We start from the raw sequence: 16,689 nt of genomic DNA on the forward strand, positions 1-16,689 counted from the left end.
AATATATATAATGTTATGAAAAAACAAATAAATATAACTAACTGAATATATTATTTTATACATAAAATTATAATAGAAAATATATAATAATTATTCTAATTATATGAAAAATAATTGATAAATAGTAAACGAGCCGAGCTCGAACTTGAAAATCTACTCACAAGCCAAACTCGAGCTTTGAAAATAAAACTTGAAACGAGCCGAGCTCGAGCCTAGTCAAGCTCGGGCTCAGCTTCTTTGCACCCCTAACTATAATACGCACATATAACTTATTTGTATAGAATCATATATAACAAACACTCAACTAGTTGAGGGGCCAAATGGTGATAAATGACAAACAACAAGACACACATTGGAACCCACGTCCAAGTCTTTAAACACTTTGAATTCAAAACCACACTCTCATCTCACAAGCGCGAAAACTGAGGTTCACTTTCAAATTTCAACATTTTCTTAATAATAATAAATAATAATAACAACAAGAATAATATTATCTCTCTCCTTCGGTTTCTCTAACACCCAGATGTGTTCTTCACTTCTTCCATTCTGCAAGCATATTATTTTAAGGTACATTTCATCTAATTCTGATTATTTCTTTTTAATTTCATCTGGGTTCTTGTTTTTTTTGTTTAATATAGGGTTTTACTGCATATGATTGAATGGGTTCAGTTAAAGTTACCATTTTTATGGTGCTATTGTTTGCAAGTTGTTAAATTGTTTCTGTTTTGTAGAAAAAAGATGAAAAAAAGGTGTTTTTGTTGGTTTCTTGAATAGGGTTTGCTAGTTGCAGACTTGGCTAGACGCTAGTCGGGCGGTGGGGTACTGACTAGGGATTAATCTGGATTACCCGAATTGATATTTTATATTTTTTAAGTATATATAGGGCGGATCGGGTACACATGAAATTAACATTAATTATTATTATTACTCTATATTTTGGATCTAGAGTAATTACACTACAAAAATTGAGGTGGAGTAATAATGATTACTCTAGTTATTTGTACACGTTAAATCTATACGTATTCAATCCTAACACTACATATACACACACACACACACACACACAAATATAGTATATAAATTATACATAAATTTTCAATTTTGATGAAAATATGACTAATTTTAACCGAAATTTGACCGGTTTTGACTGCTTTGACCGGTTTCAGATTAATATTTCGATTAGCTGAAATTTAACTGGTAACCCACCAATTAGCGATTAATCGGTTACAACCGTTATAAGTTGCAAGTGAATCTTGTTTACAACGGAAAGTTTTAGCTCTTGTAATGATTAGGAGGTGGGGTACTGACTGACTAGGGATTAACTGGATTGGCATTTTAATTATATATATTTTTTGAAGTATTTGCATATACTAGGTTAGAAACCTATGTATTACACAGGTTAAATGAATATTTTTGAAAACTATTTATTTTAAATAACATTTCATATATTTAACAAATATGATTTATAAAAAAATTAAAGAATAATACTTATGGTGTAATTGTATTATGTACAAAATTGATGAAAATTATCATTATTATTTAATGGGAGAAAGAGGTGGAAAATAAGATCTAAACTTCACTGGAAGTCAACACGTGACATCCGATATTTAATAGGAGAGAGAGGTGAGAAAACCAACTTTTATTTGGCCCGTGTAGCTGGCACGCGTCCCCCGTTATTTATATGTATTATATATAGAAGATATACAAAAATAATATATACAATACATTTTCAGTTTTGACCCATTTTTACTGATTTTGACGGAAATTTTGACCAATTTTGACTGATTTTTGATTAGCTGAATTTTAACTGGTAACACACTTATTACCGATTAATCGATGCCTAAGCGCTGTTTTTACAATTATGATAAGTTGCTAGTGAATCTTGTTAATTATGGAAAATTTTATCTCCTGTAATGATTTGTTTTATTATATGTTTGCAGCTTGATGGAATGTAAGAACAACTAGTGTTGTAATAAGATAATCTCAAGATGAAGTTGCATGCTCCTTTGAAATCCAAAGGAGTTTCCACTAGAGTCAACAATCAACATGTAATATTTGAGCTAAAACAACGCGTCGTCCTAGCGTTAAACAAGGTTTCCGATAGGGACACATACGAAATAGGGGTTGATGAGCTTGGAAGAATAATAGAAAACCTAACTCCAGATGGGATTTCACCGTTTTTATCGTGCATTTTAGATACCGATTCAGAGCAAAAGATAGCGGTTCGTAAGGAGTGCGTAAAGCTCATGGGCACACTCACAACTTTCCATCATGATCTTGTTATTCCACATATTAGCAAAATGGTTGCTAGCATTGTTAAAAGACTTAAAGATTCGGATTCTGTTGTGAGAAACGCGTGTGTTGAGACGATGGGTGTTTTGGCTTCTAAATGTGGCGTTAATAATGAGTCCGAGAGTGGTTTTGTAATATTAGTGAGGCCTCTTTTTGAAGCACTTGGTGAGCAGAATAAACATGTGCAGTTTGGTTCGGCTTTGTGTTTGTCTCGAGTGATTGATCATACGCGGGACCCACCGTTGCCTATATTACAACGTATGTTGATAAGGACGACAAAGATGCTGAAGAATCCGCATTTTATGGCAAAACCGGCTATAATCGAGTTGAACAGAAGTATTATTCAGGTTAGTCTTGTAATTTCACTTGTTTCGAAGGTGTCATTGCTTTGGATTGCTAATAAATTCACATATCTTTGATAAAACACAACCGTTTAGGCTTGTAAACAAACAAAACGAACATGAACATTTAAATGAACCAACGTTCACGAACATAAATGATCGAACAAGACGTGCATTCATGTTCATTCGTTTAACTAAATGAGCAAAAACGTTTGTTCATGTTTGCTCGTTTATTAAATAAATATACATGAACGAACTTCCCACCAACTAGTTCATGAAGGATCCACGGAACATTCGCTTCGTGTACAGTCCTAGTTTCAAAACTAGTTATCTGACACCAATATACACATGAAAGAAACCAGATTATGACTAATAATACGATATCTTAATTTAGGGAGGGGGGGCTTCAACACAAAACATGCTAACTGCTGCAATGACAAGCATTCAAGAAGCTTTAAAGAATAGTGATTGGAGAACACGAAAAGCTGCTTCGGAAGCATTAGCAGAAATCGCATCAAGCAACGGATCATATTCGGTTGATGTGAAGTCGTCTTGCATTCGTGCCCTTGAAATGTGTCGGTTTGATAAGGTTAGTGTTATTATGCAATAACATTGTGATTTTTTTTAATGAAGGTATTTGATGCTTAATATAGGTAAAACCAGTTAGGGATTCGGTTCTTCAAGCGTTACAACTCTGGAAAGTTCTTCTAGGAACCGATGCATCCGAAATTTCAGAAACCGGATCTTCTATCAAAGGTTTTGTAATGGTTAAACATATGTTAAATTCATTTTATAACATTTTGCTATAATTTCAGGTGATTACAGTGACATTCCAAGTAATGCTGAATCTACTTCAGTTCGAAAACGAGTTCCTTTATCGGTTAGAAAAAGTGGCCATAATTATGTTGACAGTCCTCAAAATAAAGCAAATGATTGGCATGTAGAAGTCAGTGTTCCAAAAAAATGTAACCTTTCTTTAGGTTACACTCATGATGAAGAATCCGAGGGTAGTTCCGTCACAAAAACATTTGAACGGACCAGATCGGATATCACATCGACTCAAGATATTGTGTATGAATACGTGCCGTTGGATGACAAACAGGAATGCTCTTCTGCAACTGGTATAAGTTTGGATGTGCGTGTGAAGGGCGAATTGGTAAAATCACATGGAGCAAGTTTACATCAAGTGGAGGAAGAAGTTAGTACTGAAGAACAGAGGTATTTTTCGAAGAATCCGGATTGTAGAAGCCTTGATTCGACGGTTACGGAGTCGAGTTGTCAGATTATTCATGGGCAAAGTGGTTGTTGTGTGCAGACTGCAAAAGATATGGTTTGTATTAAAGAGAAGCTTCTTGAAATAGAAACCAAACAGTCAAATCTTTTGGATTTGTTGCAGGTAATTTTGACATATTTACTTGTGAATTAGTTGATATTGCAGCCTCCTAAATTGTGTTATTTAAAGATTTAAGAAAAATTATATTCTAAATTAACTTCAAAGCCAATTATAGCTTTGAAAATAAGAGCATAGACATGATAATATGATATTCTTCCAAGTTAGCAAGTTGTACCAAAATAGAGATAAAATATTAAAACAATGAAATAATAATCAAGTTTCAATCCTGTTTCAATAAAGTCACTCAGTACTTTTTTCTAACCGTAAAACATTAAAAACCACTCAGGACGCGTTCGCTTCACATAATGGAATGAATTTGGAATTGGAATTTGCATAGGATTTGGAATTGGAATCAGAACATTCGAATAGGAATTGGAAGGAATTGAAATCCAATTCCATTCTTGATGTGTTCGTTTGACAAATTATCACCACAAATGAACTAGAACTGTTTTTTCTTTTTTCTTTTTAACGAGGATAACGGCTGAAACATTTTAGTTTTTTTTTTAGATTTTTTGTTTTTTATTTATATTTTGAGTTATGGATTTTTTATTTTTTGAATTTTTAAGGGGTTTTCTATTAAGATTAAAAACCCCCTCAAAAAATATTCAAAAATAATAATAAAGAAATCATAACTCAAAATATAAAACAAAAAAAAAGTAAAAAAACTAAAATGTTTTATTCATTGTCCTTGTTAAAAAAAAGAAAAAACTCAAGAAAAGATTCCAATGAATTTCCTTGAAATCCTCCACATTTTGGAAGGATTTGGAATCCCTTTGTTTAAAGGAATCGAATTCCAATTCCCATTCCAATTCTTTGACAACCAAACACACCATTTTGGATTCCCACGAATTAAGATTCCAATTCCTTTGAATTCCCACGAATTCTCTGAAACGAGCACGCCCCCAAGTTTTATTATTGTTCCATTGTTGTGTAATTTTTCATAATTGTTTAATTTGAATGACTTAAAAGGAACATTTATGAAACTTGGTTATTTTTAATGACTTTTTTTCTTCACAATGTTTTCCTAAATAAGATAATCACTAAATAGTAACCAAGTTTCATATATGTTCCACTTAGGTCACTTAATTAAAAAAAACTAACATTTATGAAAAATTTCACAAGGATGTAACAATATTGAAACTTGAGTGGTTTTTGCAGTCAGAAAAAAATACGAGTGACTTTATTGGAACATTGAACAAACCCTGCAAAAATATGACATTTACTAATTTTGGATCTTTGTTAGATTTTATAATATGCATTAATGCATTTAACTATTTATGCAAGCTTATGAGTTCGAAAAAAATGATTGATAAATGAATTTTTAGGTGTTTGCTACAAAAACAATGGATAGCTTATCAATGATCCAACAAAAAGTATCAACTTTAGAAGATGTAGTGGACCAAATATCCGAAAACATCAACCATGGCGCAAAACATTACGAATCCGCCACCCGACTTTTAAAAAAAAGTTCAACAACCGCTTCTCCAAGGCTCTCAACATGCACACCAAGATCATCAGTTGAAATACACACTAGAAAATCACCACTGCAGCCCATAAAAAAAGCCGAATCTTGGGAAGATTCCACATTTCAGAGAGCCAAGTCCAGTGTGGTGGACCCCATGGTAAGAATAAGCAAGAATCCAGTAAAGGGTGTGCAAAAAAGCGGGCCTGCTTCGTTCGCTAGTTTTAGGCAAGTGGAGAATAGTGTTTGCAGGGTTATAAAGGGATATTTGTCACAAGGGGATTTGGATTCTGCATATGTTGAGGCGATGAATTCGGGCGATGAAATGGTTTTGGTTGATCTTCTTGATAAAACGGGGCCCGTTTTGGAGTGTTTGTCGAATAGGACTGCAAATGATGTTCTTACCACTTTGGCTGGATTTTTGTCTGAACAACAGTTTCTGGGTTCAATAATACCTTGGCTGCAGCAGGTACTTTGGTTATGTTTACTGTTTACGGGTCAAACTAAAAAATTAACGGGTTAAATGGGTCAAATGGGCTGGAACCACCTAAAGGTTATGTTTGATGAGACAATATCTTTTTTTTTTTGTAATCAAAGATTGAAAATATTAATGTGTTAATATTGTTTTTCTTATCATATTTGACTAGTTACTAGGAGTTTTTTAGAAAGAAAAAGGTTCTAACCTTACAATATTTCTACATTTTGGGCCTTTTGAATACTGCGTTGATCATATGGGTTGGTTTGGATTCAAACGAACCAAAAACCGAAAGGTTTTTGAAAACTGTCGGTTTTTTGTTTTAACAATGGGATCGGTTTTGGTTTTTTTCTGGCTATTGTCATTTGGGCTCGAAAATTTTGGGCCCATAAAAAAATTTATAAATTCATAAATTTAATAACAAAAGTCTGCTTTTTCGGGTTCGGTTATAAAGTCAGTTTGTTTTACTCTTCGGTTCGGTTTCAAACCGAAACCAAACATGAATTTTGGTTTTTGAAAACCATAAAACTGAACGTCGGTTTTGGGTTGGTTTCGGTTATGTCAACTATTTCGGTTAATGGACATTTAACATATTCAGTTTCATAGGATTGAGTAGCATTTGTATATCTTACGTTAGTTTTCGGTTTAATAAACCAAGACTTATGATAAATGATGTTTTTACAGGCAGTTGACTTGAGTAGCAGCCATGGACCGAACAGCCTTGTACTAACCGCAAAAGCAAGGGGACGATTTTTAGGTGCGATTCAGGAAGCCGTACACATGGAGTTCCCAAATGTCACAGAGAGAAGATCTATAACACAGTTGGTTTCAAGACTGCATCAGGCTTGGGGTAATTACTAATTATATTAGCATTTAAATTAGAAAAAAAAAGACCTATAAGAATACATTGCGTTTTTCGATGCAGGAAAATGATCGTTCGATGGATATGGTCAACGGAAGTCAAAGTTTGAGTCGTTTTTTTTAATTTTCTAGTTAATTGTAAGTTTAAAGCCTAAATTGCTACATGGCATGTAATGTTTTGGTTTGGTTTGGTTTGTATGAACCACTTGAAGTGGACACTAGGCCTTCTTTGGCCAATGTTTGACTTTTTAATTGACCGGGTCAATATGTTGACCAAGAATCAGTCTAATTTAAAGAAACAGTTCCACTATGTTGGTTATTTAGTCTGCTTGTGTTTCTATTTGTATGATATAAGAATCATAAATGTACTTGCATGCTGTATAATGTTATATTAAAAATTGTTAGTCGCTAGTCTGGCGGTGAGGTGAGGACTAGCGATTAATTAGGATTGATTGGATCGGACTTTAATGTATAATTTTCAGTTTTATTTATAAACACACATTTTTATATATAATATTTAATTTTATACATACATAAACAAATTTTGGTCTGAAATTGGATGAAATCTTGCCAAAAACTTCTGATTTTGGTCGGAATATCGCTTTAAACCGCCCATTTTGGTCAGATTCTCATCAGAAAAAGCCGTTTACGTCCGATTAATCCTGATTTTGGCCTGATTTGACCATTGACCGATTAGCTCAAAATTAATCAGCGAAGTAGGGACTGGCGATTAATCGGCGTCTGGTCGGGATTTTTGCAACACTGATTAAATGTCAAGAAACATAACACTTAAAAACAAAAATTTATATATAGTTCAATATAAAAAACTGATATTATAAGTCAAAATAATTAACAAAAGTCAACATGAAAATTTTCATATTTCTAACAAATAACCCAAAACAAGCTATCAATTAGATCTTTTACAACAAACTCTCAAAACAAAACATGTTTCAATCATGCTTCATTTCCTAAACTTTCACCGTCGCTTTTCACTTGATTTTCCTTCTTTTTAACATCAGCAGCCTCAAAAAGTGTGACGCTCCCGGACCCACTTTGAAAAAGCACCTCTTCTTGAAGAATGTCACGGGACTGAACCGATTCAAGCGTCTCAACCACTTGGGTCATAACCGGTCTACCTTTAGGGTTTTGACTGAGACATTGGTAGGCCAAGTTGGCAACTTTAATGGCGGTTTTATTTGAATATTGACCTTCCATTCTCGGGTCAAGTATTCTTACAAGTTTCTTGTTGTGGACCAGAAGTGGTCTGGCCCACTCGACCAGGTTGTGCTCACGGCTAGGTCGGCTCTTGTCCATAGCTCGTCGACCTATTAACATCTCGAGAAGCACCACACCGAACCCGTATATGTCACTTCTGGCTGTCAAGTGTCCTGCCAATGCCATTAAATTCAAAAGTAGTTATTAGACAGTTGACTTTGAAAAGTCAAACTTCATACAAATATCATTTTCTAAGATCTTTAGCATCTAAATTCTAACAGCATAAAGCCTCTAAAATGTGACAGAAAATAAGGATGCCATTGTCCTTATCTCTAGATGGTCAAAACATTAATGGCATACAAACTTTTTTAGTTATTTATTTAAAAAAAATTTTTTGAATGGTCAACGAATCCTCCAAATGGGCTAATGGCATGTAAACTGACTTTCAAAATATGTGATTTAATAAAATTATTGTCTTGAGAGCAAACATGATTTAATAAAATAATAATATCAAAACCTGTAGTTGAATGATTTGAGGCTATATTTAATTTATTAACCTAAAACAAGATAATCAAGTTCATAAAGGACTAAGAACAATAATTTCACAATAAACAAAATTAATATCTGATTATCAATTTTGTGATTTGTCAAATTGCATGTAAAATGAACATACATTCAGTCGGTTTCTATATTAAGAAATAAATTTCAAAAGAATTACATATTTAAATAGTAATCAACTTAAAGTAAATTTCTTTTACATGCAATTTACCTTTTAGGATGTATACACATTATATACACATATAAAAAAATATATTATGCATATAAACACGACTCACCAGTCATGACATATTCAGGTGCTGCATAACCATATGTACCCATAACTCGTGTTGATACATGAGTTTGATCTCCCATAGGCCCATCCTTCGCAAGCCCAAAATCAGAAAGCTTTGCATTAAAGTCCTGCAAATTATTTTCATACTAAAAAAACATATATATTTGAATTTTTTTCTAATTAAAGACAAAAACTGTATTCAGAGTGAGTGACTAACCGCATCCAACAAAATATTTGATGTCTTAAAATCCCGATAAATAATCGGCCTTTCGGCATCATGGAGAAAAGCAAGCCCTTTTGCAGCATCCAAAGCAATCTTCATTCTTCTTGACCAAGTCAATGTAGCACCTACTCCTTTTCACATATATTATAAAAATTTCAATAAATTAAAGCATGAGTTTTATCAAAAGTTTCTACAATATTTGTTTATTTGTGACTCAAATAAAGAACAGCAAATATGACATCATCACTAAAAATATGGGATTGTGAAAAATTCACAAAAACTACATGTATAAATATGTTAATATGAACCTATGAACCAATGAACAAATGAACGAATACAAACACTTAAACACACATATTTTCTTGTTTGTGTTCGTTCATTAAGAAAATAAGCGTGTTCATTTTCGTTCGGTAATCTTCTAAACGAACGGTTCACGGACATAAGCAAACACAAATGAACATGACAAAAATACAAACGAACATAAACAAATACCTACGAAAAGTAAACGTGTTCATGCTCATTAATTCAATTAAATGAACAGAAATCTGTGTTCATGTTCGCTTGTTTATCAAAAGAACGGACATAAACGGATTTCCCCCGAACGGTTCACTGAACGTTCAGTTTGTTTACAGGCCTATGAGTAGTACTAAGATATTAAAAGCTTTAAAATAATTTAGCTACTCACTGCGAAATAAGTGTTTCTCTAAGCTTCCGGAAGCCATATATTCATACACCAAAAGGCGATGATCTTCTTCACAACAGTATCCAATAAGCTTCACAAGATTCGGGTGTTGCAGTTGACCTAAGTAGTTGACTTCAGCCTGTAAATCAGACAAGAATCTATTTTAACTATAAATCATATTATTGTAGTGAATTAGTAAAAAAGAATGTATATATCCTAGATTCGCCACTATTATTAAACATATATTGTTATCTTGAGTTTATTATAAAACATAAAAAAAAAAAATCATTGTTGAAACATGCTCTAGGTTAAAGCCCGTGTATTATACGAGTTGAATAAATGAAATATTAAGTAGCTAGAAATGAAGATTGTGAAATTTCCGATGGTTTGTTACAGCCAAAAGGAAACCAGATATGGTTGAATTTGATTAAAGTCAAACTAATGATTTCTATAGAAGATTTTATTTATATATTTATTTAAATCTAACCATCACCTAAGCGGGAAAAATAATCTAGGACTCACAGAATTATGGCATGTAGCGCAACCATTTACTTATTTTTAGGCAAAGCTTAGCATTTTTAATTCTTTATTTAATTAAGACTATAACGTAGTTATTTTAACCAACTGGTCGACTCGTATGCGGGTCGGTGGGCTATGTAGTCGATATCGCCGATATATCGTCGAAATCAGTCCTTGGTGAAATATCAGTCAAAATATCGGTTAGAATATCGGTACCGATAATATCGATATTGGACAGATATTTGGCCAATATATCACTGATATTCCCGATATCAGTGTTTTAAGTCTTAATTATCAACTTTTGTGTTTAATGTTAGTTTTTAAGTCTTAATCAATTCTTACTTGCTATGATTGTGTTTTGCAAGTTTCAAAAGTTTAATCTACTAATGGTAGAAGACTATACTAAATTATTAGTGTTAAATTGCTATATATATAAATTTTACATGATATTAAAATTACCGATATTCCACCGACATCTCACTGCGATAACCGATATCTCAGATATTGGTCCTTGACCGATATCCGGTATTTTCCGCATTAACTGCTTAGTCGGTGGGAATGCAAAAAACAAAAAAAAAAGAGCAAGAATGAATCCGCAACTCCCATTAAAATCACTTACGAAGCCTTTTGGTTTTCATTCTTTGTTATAGTCAACTCTATATTGTTAGTTATATTAACCGGATATTAAATTTCAATCACATGTTCTTTTTCATTTCAAGACTAGTTAATGCGTTGGTTACTTTGACTAACCGTTTGTAAATAAAGGCTAATTTGTAATGTTTAACAAATCTTTCGATGCAAGAATAATAAACAAGCACGACTGGAAGCACATACCAGCCATTCCCTATCACCTTGTATTCCTTCGGGATCAAGCTCCTTAACCGCAACTTCAGTTTTAGCATAACCGGATCTCACGCTCTCATCTATAACTCCTTTATAAACAACTCCAAATCCACCCTCGCCTAAAACTTGATCCGGCCTAAATAATTTGGTGGCCATTCGCATCTCGTCATACGTAAATATATCAAGATTGCTATACCCGGGATTCTGTCTAAGATCTTTAACGTCTTTAGTGATCACCACTAAACTGCTAGGACTTTGTATGTTAGGTGAATCCAAAATACTCTGTTTGGGTGGTATCTTTAATGAATCTTTATTTGAAGATTGTTGGATATTACCTGCAGTTTCAAATACATGCAAATATGATTTTTAACTTTCACATTTATAATATGCATCTAAGGCAAGTAGATATAACCAAAATGTAACATGACAAATGTTTATATTGAAAGTTTAAAACAAACATAAATAATATCACTGACACAACTATCCAGATACTACAGACATGTCATACATGTCATACGGGCCGTTTGGCCATACAAGCCGTATGACATGGATGCCGTATGACATGGATGCCGTATGCCAGGGTGAAAATGGCCATATGGGTCGTATGAGTGGCAAATAATACTGACAAAGAAATGACTGATGTGACCTCTAACAAAGTCATAAGCCCGCACGACCATTTTTTGCACTATTATACAGCCCGTGTGACGTGACAGGCTCTGGCGTGCAGAGTTGATTTGACATCATAAGGCCCGTATGCCATCATATAGCCCATTTTCACCCTATCATACATGCTCTAGTTTGCAGGATTGATTTGACATCATATGGCTCGTATGACATCATATAGCCCGGACTCATAGCAATCTCTATGCAAGTTGAATCAGTTACAAATAACTAAAAAAGATTAATCAACCAAAAAATATGATTTTTTTTTAAAATTAAAATCACTGAATCTAGCAATCTTCAACCCATCTTAGAGCTAATCTACTAAACAATCCACAAAAAAAAAAAAAAAAAAAAGTATAAAGTACCTGGCTTGGTCTGCAAAGAATGCTGTTCATCATACTCAGAGCTAAAACAAGTACCCATTAATCAAATCAATCCACCTCAAAAGATTCAAATCAAACCCAAACCCAAAACCCAGATTCAAATTCCACTCACCAACACATTACCACCATCTTTCCAACACCCAAAATCACAAACTCAAAGATCAAGATCCCACCTTTTTCACCCAATCTCCACAAATTCAACAATATTCCATCTGGGTTTTGTAAAACATCAACAAATAATCATAAATCACAGTTAATCTTCAATATCCGATCTAGGTTTCACTGCAATAAGCTGCAAGATACCCTGTTTTCAAGAACACTGGGTTTTGATCAATTTTGATAAAGAATGGGTTTTGTTAATTGAAGGTTTAGATTTGTGGGTTTGTGAGAACGATGAAAAAGTCAGCCTATTTGACAAAATAATCGGTATATGGTGTTATTAATATTATCACCTGTTACAAAATCAAGAATGTGGTTTTAATAAGGGAATAATATTATTGTGTACAGTACATGTGTAATAGTATTAGTTTTATTAATTGTATCAACGGCTTTTTATTTTAAAGTTTTGTTATTACTGTTCTTGTTTGACTTGTGACTTGTATATGTCTAGTTTTGTCACATGGTTGTGTCACATTTGGGATAAAAATAATAGTTTAATTAAATGTGCGTCGTCATTTGGTACGTGGTTGCGTCGCGTTTAAAAAAAGTGAAAGAGAGTTTGTGAAAATAAGACGTGCTTTTAGTACGTGGTTGTGTTGCGTTTTTTTTAAAGAACAGTTTGTGGAAGTAAGACACGATTACATCTTATGACTAGAGGGAAACACATACCTTTTAGTACGTGGTTGGGTTGCGTTTTAAAAAAAGAGAGAGAGTTTGTGGAAGTAAGACGCGCTTTTAGTACGTGGTTGTGTCGCGTTTTAAAAAGAAGAGAGTTTTCGCAAGCAAGACGCGCTTTTAGTACGTTGTTGTGTCGCGTTTTATTTATTTATTTATTTATTTATTTTTAAAAGAGAGATTGTGAAAGTAAGACCATGATTACATCTTATAATTAGAGGGAAACGCATGGAAAGCTAAAGAACATGAGTTAGTCATGGTTCTTGTCACATAGTTATGTGATATTTTGTAAATTATAAAGGATGCTTTTTTTGTTTTTGTTTTGTTTTTTTTTAAAATAAATTTAATACCAGATTGTGTCACAGCTATTATATAGACCTGTGATTTAAAAGTATAATTATAGTAAAAGGACACGATTAAATGTAGTTAAGTTGCAGGGTGGTATGATTTTGTAAACTTTCAAAAAATGTTTTGGTTTGATACTTTATTTATCAAATTGCTTGACAAAATCAAGTAAAGGTATTTAATTAAAAATTGATTTTAAGATTTTGGAGGTTTTAATGTTTTATACTCTTGTTGTATTCACTTAACTTTCCACTGAAGTGTATATGTGTGGTTCATGTAACAACCCCACATTGGATTATGATAAGATGCTTTGTAGAGGACTTGAAGACTATGTTTTGCTTGTTATGGTTATTTGCACTATAACAATTATCTTATATGTGCAATCTTGTAAATAAACTTGTATTATCTTAAACATATTAATATACATTTAAATTTTAAATTGTTTTTATAAGCATGGGACATAGATAACAAGACCCTAAACTTAATCCTCCCACCACAATTGAATCATTTTACAAGTATGCCAAGGTGGCATAAACGAACATTCGCAACACCACCCATCGTAAAAGTACACTACTCTAAAAAAGTTTGGGTATCTACATGTTCTCTCTTTCAAACAACATGAATAGACGTATCTGGTTAGTGAGCTGGCTGAAACGATAAAATAGAATGTCTCTTAGGCAAAAGTTAAACCTTTGGACTGAAGTGACAATTTAGGCCAACCCAAAGGAACTAAAACATAACTTAACTCATTGAATAATGATGATTTTGACTGGTGTGCATGGTTTGGTTTGATTGGTTATGGGTGAAAACCAAAAGGGTTTTTAAATTTTTGAAAAATGTTCAGTTTCGGTTTTTAGTTTTGATTTGCTCGGTTTTACATTTGAGCTTAAAAATTTTAAGCTGAAAAAAAACCCCAAAATAATGAATTTGAGACTAAATCATCTTGTTAATTAATAACTAGTTGATTAAACACATGTGAGCTAAAATATTCAAGTTATATATTTATTAAATTCTTATAAATTACTTAAAAAATGAAAATAAATAAATTATGTTCCGTTTGTTATTTTCAGATTTTATAAATGCAAAACCAAAACCATAAGTTCGGTTCTCATAAAAACGTAAAACCAAACCTGATTTCGATTCGGTTACATCGGATCGATTTTCCGCCCGGAGGCATTTTGCAAGTTGGTCTAAACTCTAAACTGCAAGGTTCTTTCTGTAACTCTCCCAAACTAAAACCAGACCCAAATTAATCAAATCAAGCACACATCTTTCATTAGGGTTTGTTTATTATCAATTGCTCACCAAATTCAACACAAATGGCCGATGAAACCAACAAAGCAGTAATTGAATCCTTCAATATTCAACTCTCGCATTCTTCTCAACGTTTAATTACTAATCGCCGTTTATTATTTTGTGTTTTTAGGCGTTCGTTGAGATTCAAGGTCGCATGATCGAAACAACCGCTAAATTGAAACAAGTAAGCTTTCGATTCGTCGGTTTTAAACCCATAAATGAAATTAATTTAGTAAACAGGTAGTTAGTTACAGTTAGTTTGTTAACTTGTTGAGTAGCTAATTGATTTGATTAGTTTGTTAGTTAGTTAATCGGTTCGGTTTATTTGGTTTTCGGTTTGGTTCGGTTAATTTTGGCTAGTAACTAAAAATAATAGATAACCAATTTTCGGTTAATTTCGGTTACGGTTCGGTTATTGCTCGCCCCTGGTATCAAGTGTCAATCACTATAAATACCTAGTTAGGTTAGGTTCAATGAGGGGTGTAAACTAGCCTAGCGAAGCTCACGCTCGGATCATTTTGACTTACGAGAGCTCGAGCTCGAGCTCGGCTCGTTGCGAGCGCTTTTTACTAAAGCTGGAACCCGGGTCGTGAGCTGTTTTTTCAAGCTGGGGCTTGGCTCGTTTATTATTTGTTAATCAGTTTATATAAGTTCGTAATTGTTTTTATGTATTTTGAGAAAAACCTTATTTTGTAAGCTCGGCTCGAGCTTGGCTGTCAGTATGAAATCCATACATAGAAGTTCAAAAGAGGTTGAATTTAAAAGTACATTAGACTCGACGAGTTTAAACGAGCTTATCATACAAGGCTCAAGCTTTGGCTTGATAACAAAACGGGCTTTATTGGTGGGCCGGGCTCGTAAAGGCTCGGCTCGTTTTGAGCTTTTTATTGATCCGAGCTTGAGCAGCTTGTTTGCACCCCTAGGTTCATTGTATCGAATTGTAAATTATAATCCCAATTTTCTCATTTCATATTTTCTATTTGTTCTTAGATTTAGGTTAGATTAGATTTATAAGAATTGGATCCTAGAGGTTTACCAGATGATGATTTGCAGGGTTAGGGGAATTATAAAAAAATACGTTCTTTACTTATTTTAGCGTGTAACTTCAAGTGATAAGATTTAATCCGAAGAATACAACTTGTTAAATTGCAAGTTTTTGAAGATGGAGATGATGAATAATGATAGGGTTAATGATTGATGATCTGATGAATAAGATTTAATTCTTTGTCTTTCAGGTTCAAAACCAGATGCGGGGCAAGGAAAGTGAAAAGAAACGTGCGTATTTAACCTTGGAAGAACTGCGACAGTTATCTGATGACACAAACACATACAAGTCTATAGGTATATAGCTTTAAAGCTATAACATCCAATAATTTACTCATGAAATTGTTATGAATATTTATTCATGTATTCTTTTTTGTTTTGCAGGAAGAACGTGAGTACGAGATAACATTTACACATTTACTGCTATACTGTTCTTCATTCAGAGATAATCGATGTTTCAATAGACTTTTCTGTTGACTTTATTTGCCACTACCATATATATTATCTTACGTATTTCCATTATGATCAGATTCGTCTTGGAGCCGAAACCATTTCTAATGAGTGAACAAGAAAAGAAGCTCAGTGACAGTGAAACCGCACTCGCCTCTTTACAGGTTTGCTTATCAGTCAAAGATTTCATTTTTTTACATGAAAAACAGTATCATATTCTTAAAAACTGAATATATGTGATTTGGGTGTGTGCATATATTATATACCTTTTAGTTAAATATTCATGTAAGTTTTGTTGAAATCTGAACAGACTTCAAAGGAATATCTCGAGAAACAGTTGGCGGAGGTGGAGACTAACTTGAGGGAGCTTTTGCAACAAGATCCGGGCCTTGCTCGCCAAATTATGTCAATGGCTGTCGTGTAAGCATTTTAGTGATTATATAATCATGAAATTCAGATAATGTATTGAAGTCTTTATGTTACATTGCTTGTGATTGTGCTAGAACCAAATTCATCAATTTTGAACCGCTTTTTGT

The 16,689-nt window shown here is 33.3% G+C and overlaps 3 protein-coding genes across 3 annotated transcripts; 2 read left to right on the forward strand and 1 right to left on the reverse strand.

Annotated features, from left to right (window-relative positions):
• Nucleotides 1-1,936: 1,936 nt before the first annotated feature.
• Nucleotides 1,937-6,970, forward strand: LOC143564756 (TORTIFOLIA1-like protein 2). The gene is made up of 7 exons (XM_077051939.1): nt 1,937-2,639; nt 3,028-3,222; nt 3,287-3,389; nt 3,449-4,029; nt 5,352-5,957; nt 6,648-6,813; nt 6,889-6,970. The coding sequence occupies exons 1-7, from the start codon at nt 1,989-1,991 to the stop codon at nt 6,894-6,896; spliced, it is 2,310 nt and encodes a 769-aa protein (XP_076908054.1). The 5' UTR covers nt 1,937-1,988; the 3' UTR covers nt 6,897-6,970.
• Nucleotides 6,971-7,684: 714 nt separating this feature from the next.
• Nucleotides 7,685-11,399, reverse strand: LOC143564757 (putative serine/threonine-protein kinase PBL17). Its single transcript, XM_077051940.1, has 5 exons — nt 11,130-11,399; nt 9,780-9,915; nt 9,089-9,225; nt 8,876-8,999; nt 7,685-8,212 (listed from the first exon to the last, which is right to left on the reverse strand). The coding sequence occupies exons 1-5, from the start codon at nt 11,298-11,300 to the stop codon at nt 7,779-7,781; spliced, it is 1,002 nt and encodes a 333-aa protein (XP_076908055.1). The 5' UTR covers nt 11,301-11,399; the 3' UTR covers nt 7,685-7,778.
• A 3,264-nt stretch (nt 11,400-14,663) lies between these two features.
• On the forward strand, nt 14,664-16,689 carry LOC143564745 (prefoldin subunit 1-like). Its single transcript, XM_077051930.1, has 6 exons — nt 14,664-14,706; nt 14,790-14,843; nt 15,895-16,000; nt 16,088-16,094; nt 16,233-16,317; nt 16,464-16,689. The coding sequence occupies exons 1-6, from the start codon at nt 14,683-14,685 to the stop codon at nt 16,575-16,577; spliced, it is 390 nt and encodes a 129-aa protein (XP_076908045.1). The 5' UTR covers nt 14,664-14,682; the 3' UTR covers nt 16,578-16,689.

This window comes from Bidens hawaiensis, unplaced genomic scaffold (genome assembly GCF_021521415.1).
Source record: "Bidens hawaiensis isolate Kalapana, Puna unplaced genomic scaffold, B.hawaiensis_p1.1 tig00022155_1, whole genome shotgun sequence".
NCBI lineage: Eukaryota > Viridiplantae > Streptophyta > Magnoliopsida > Asterales > Asteraceae > Bidens > Bidens hawaiensis.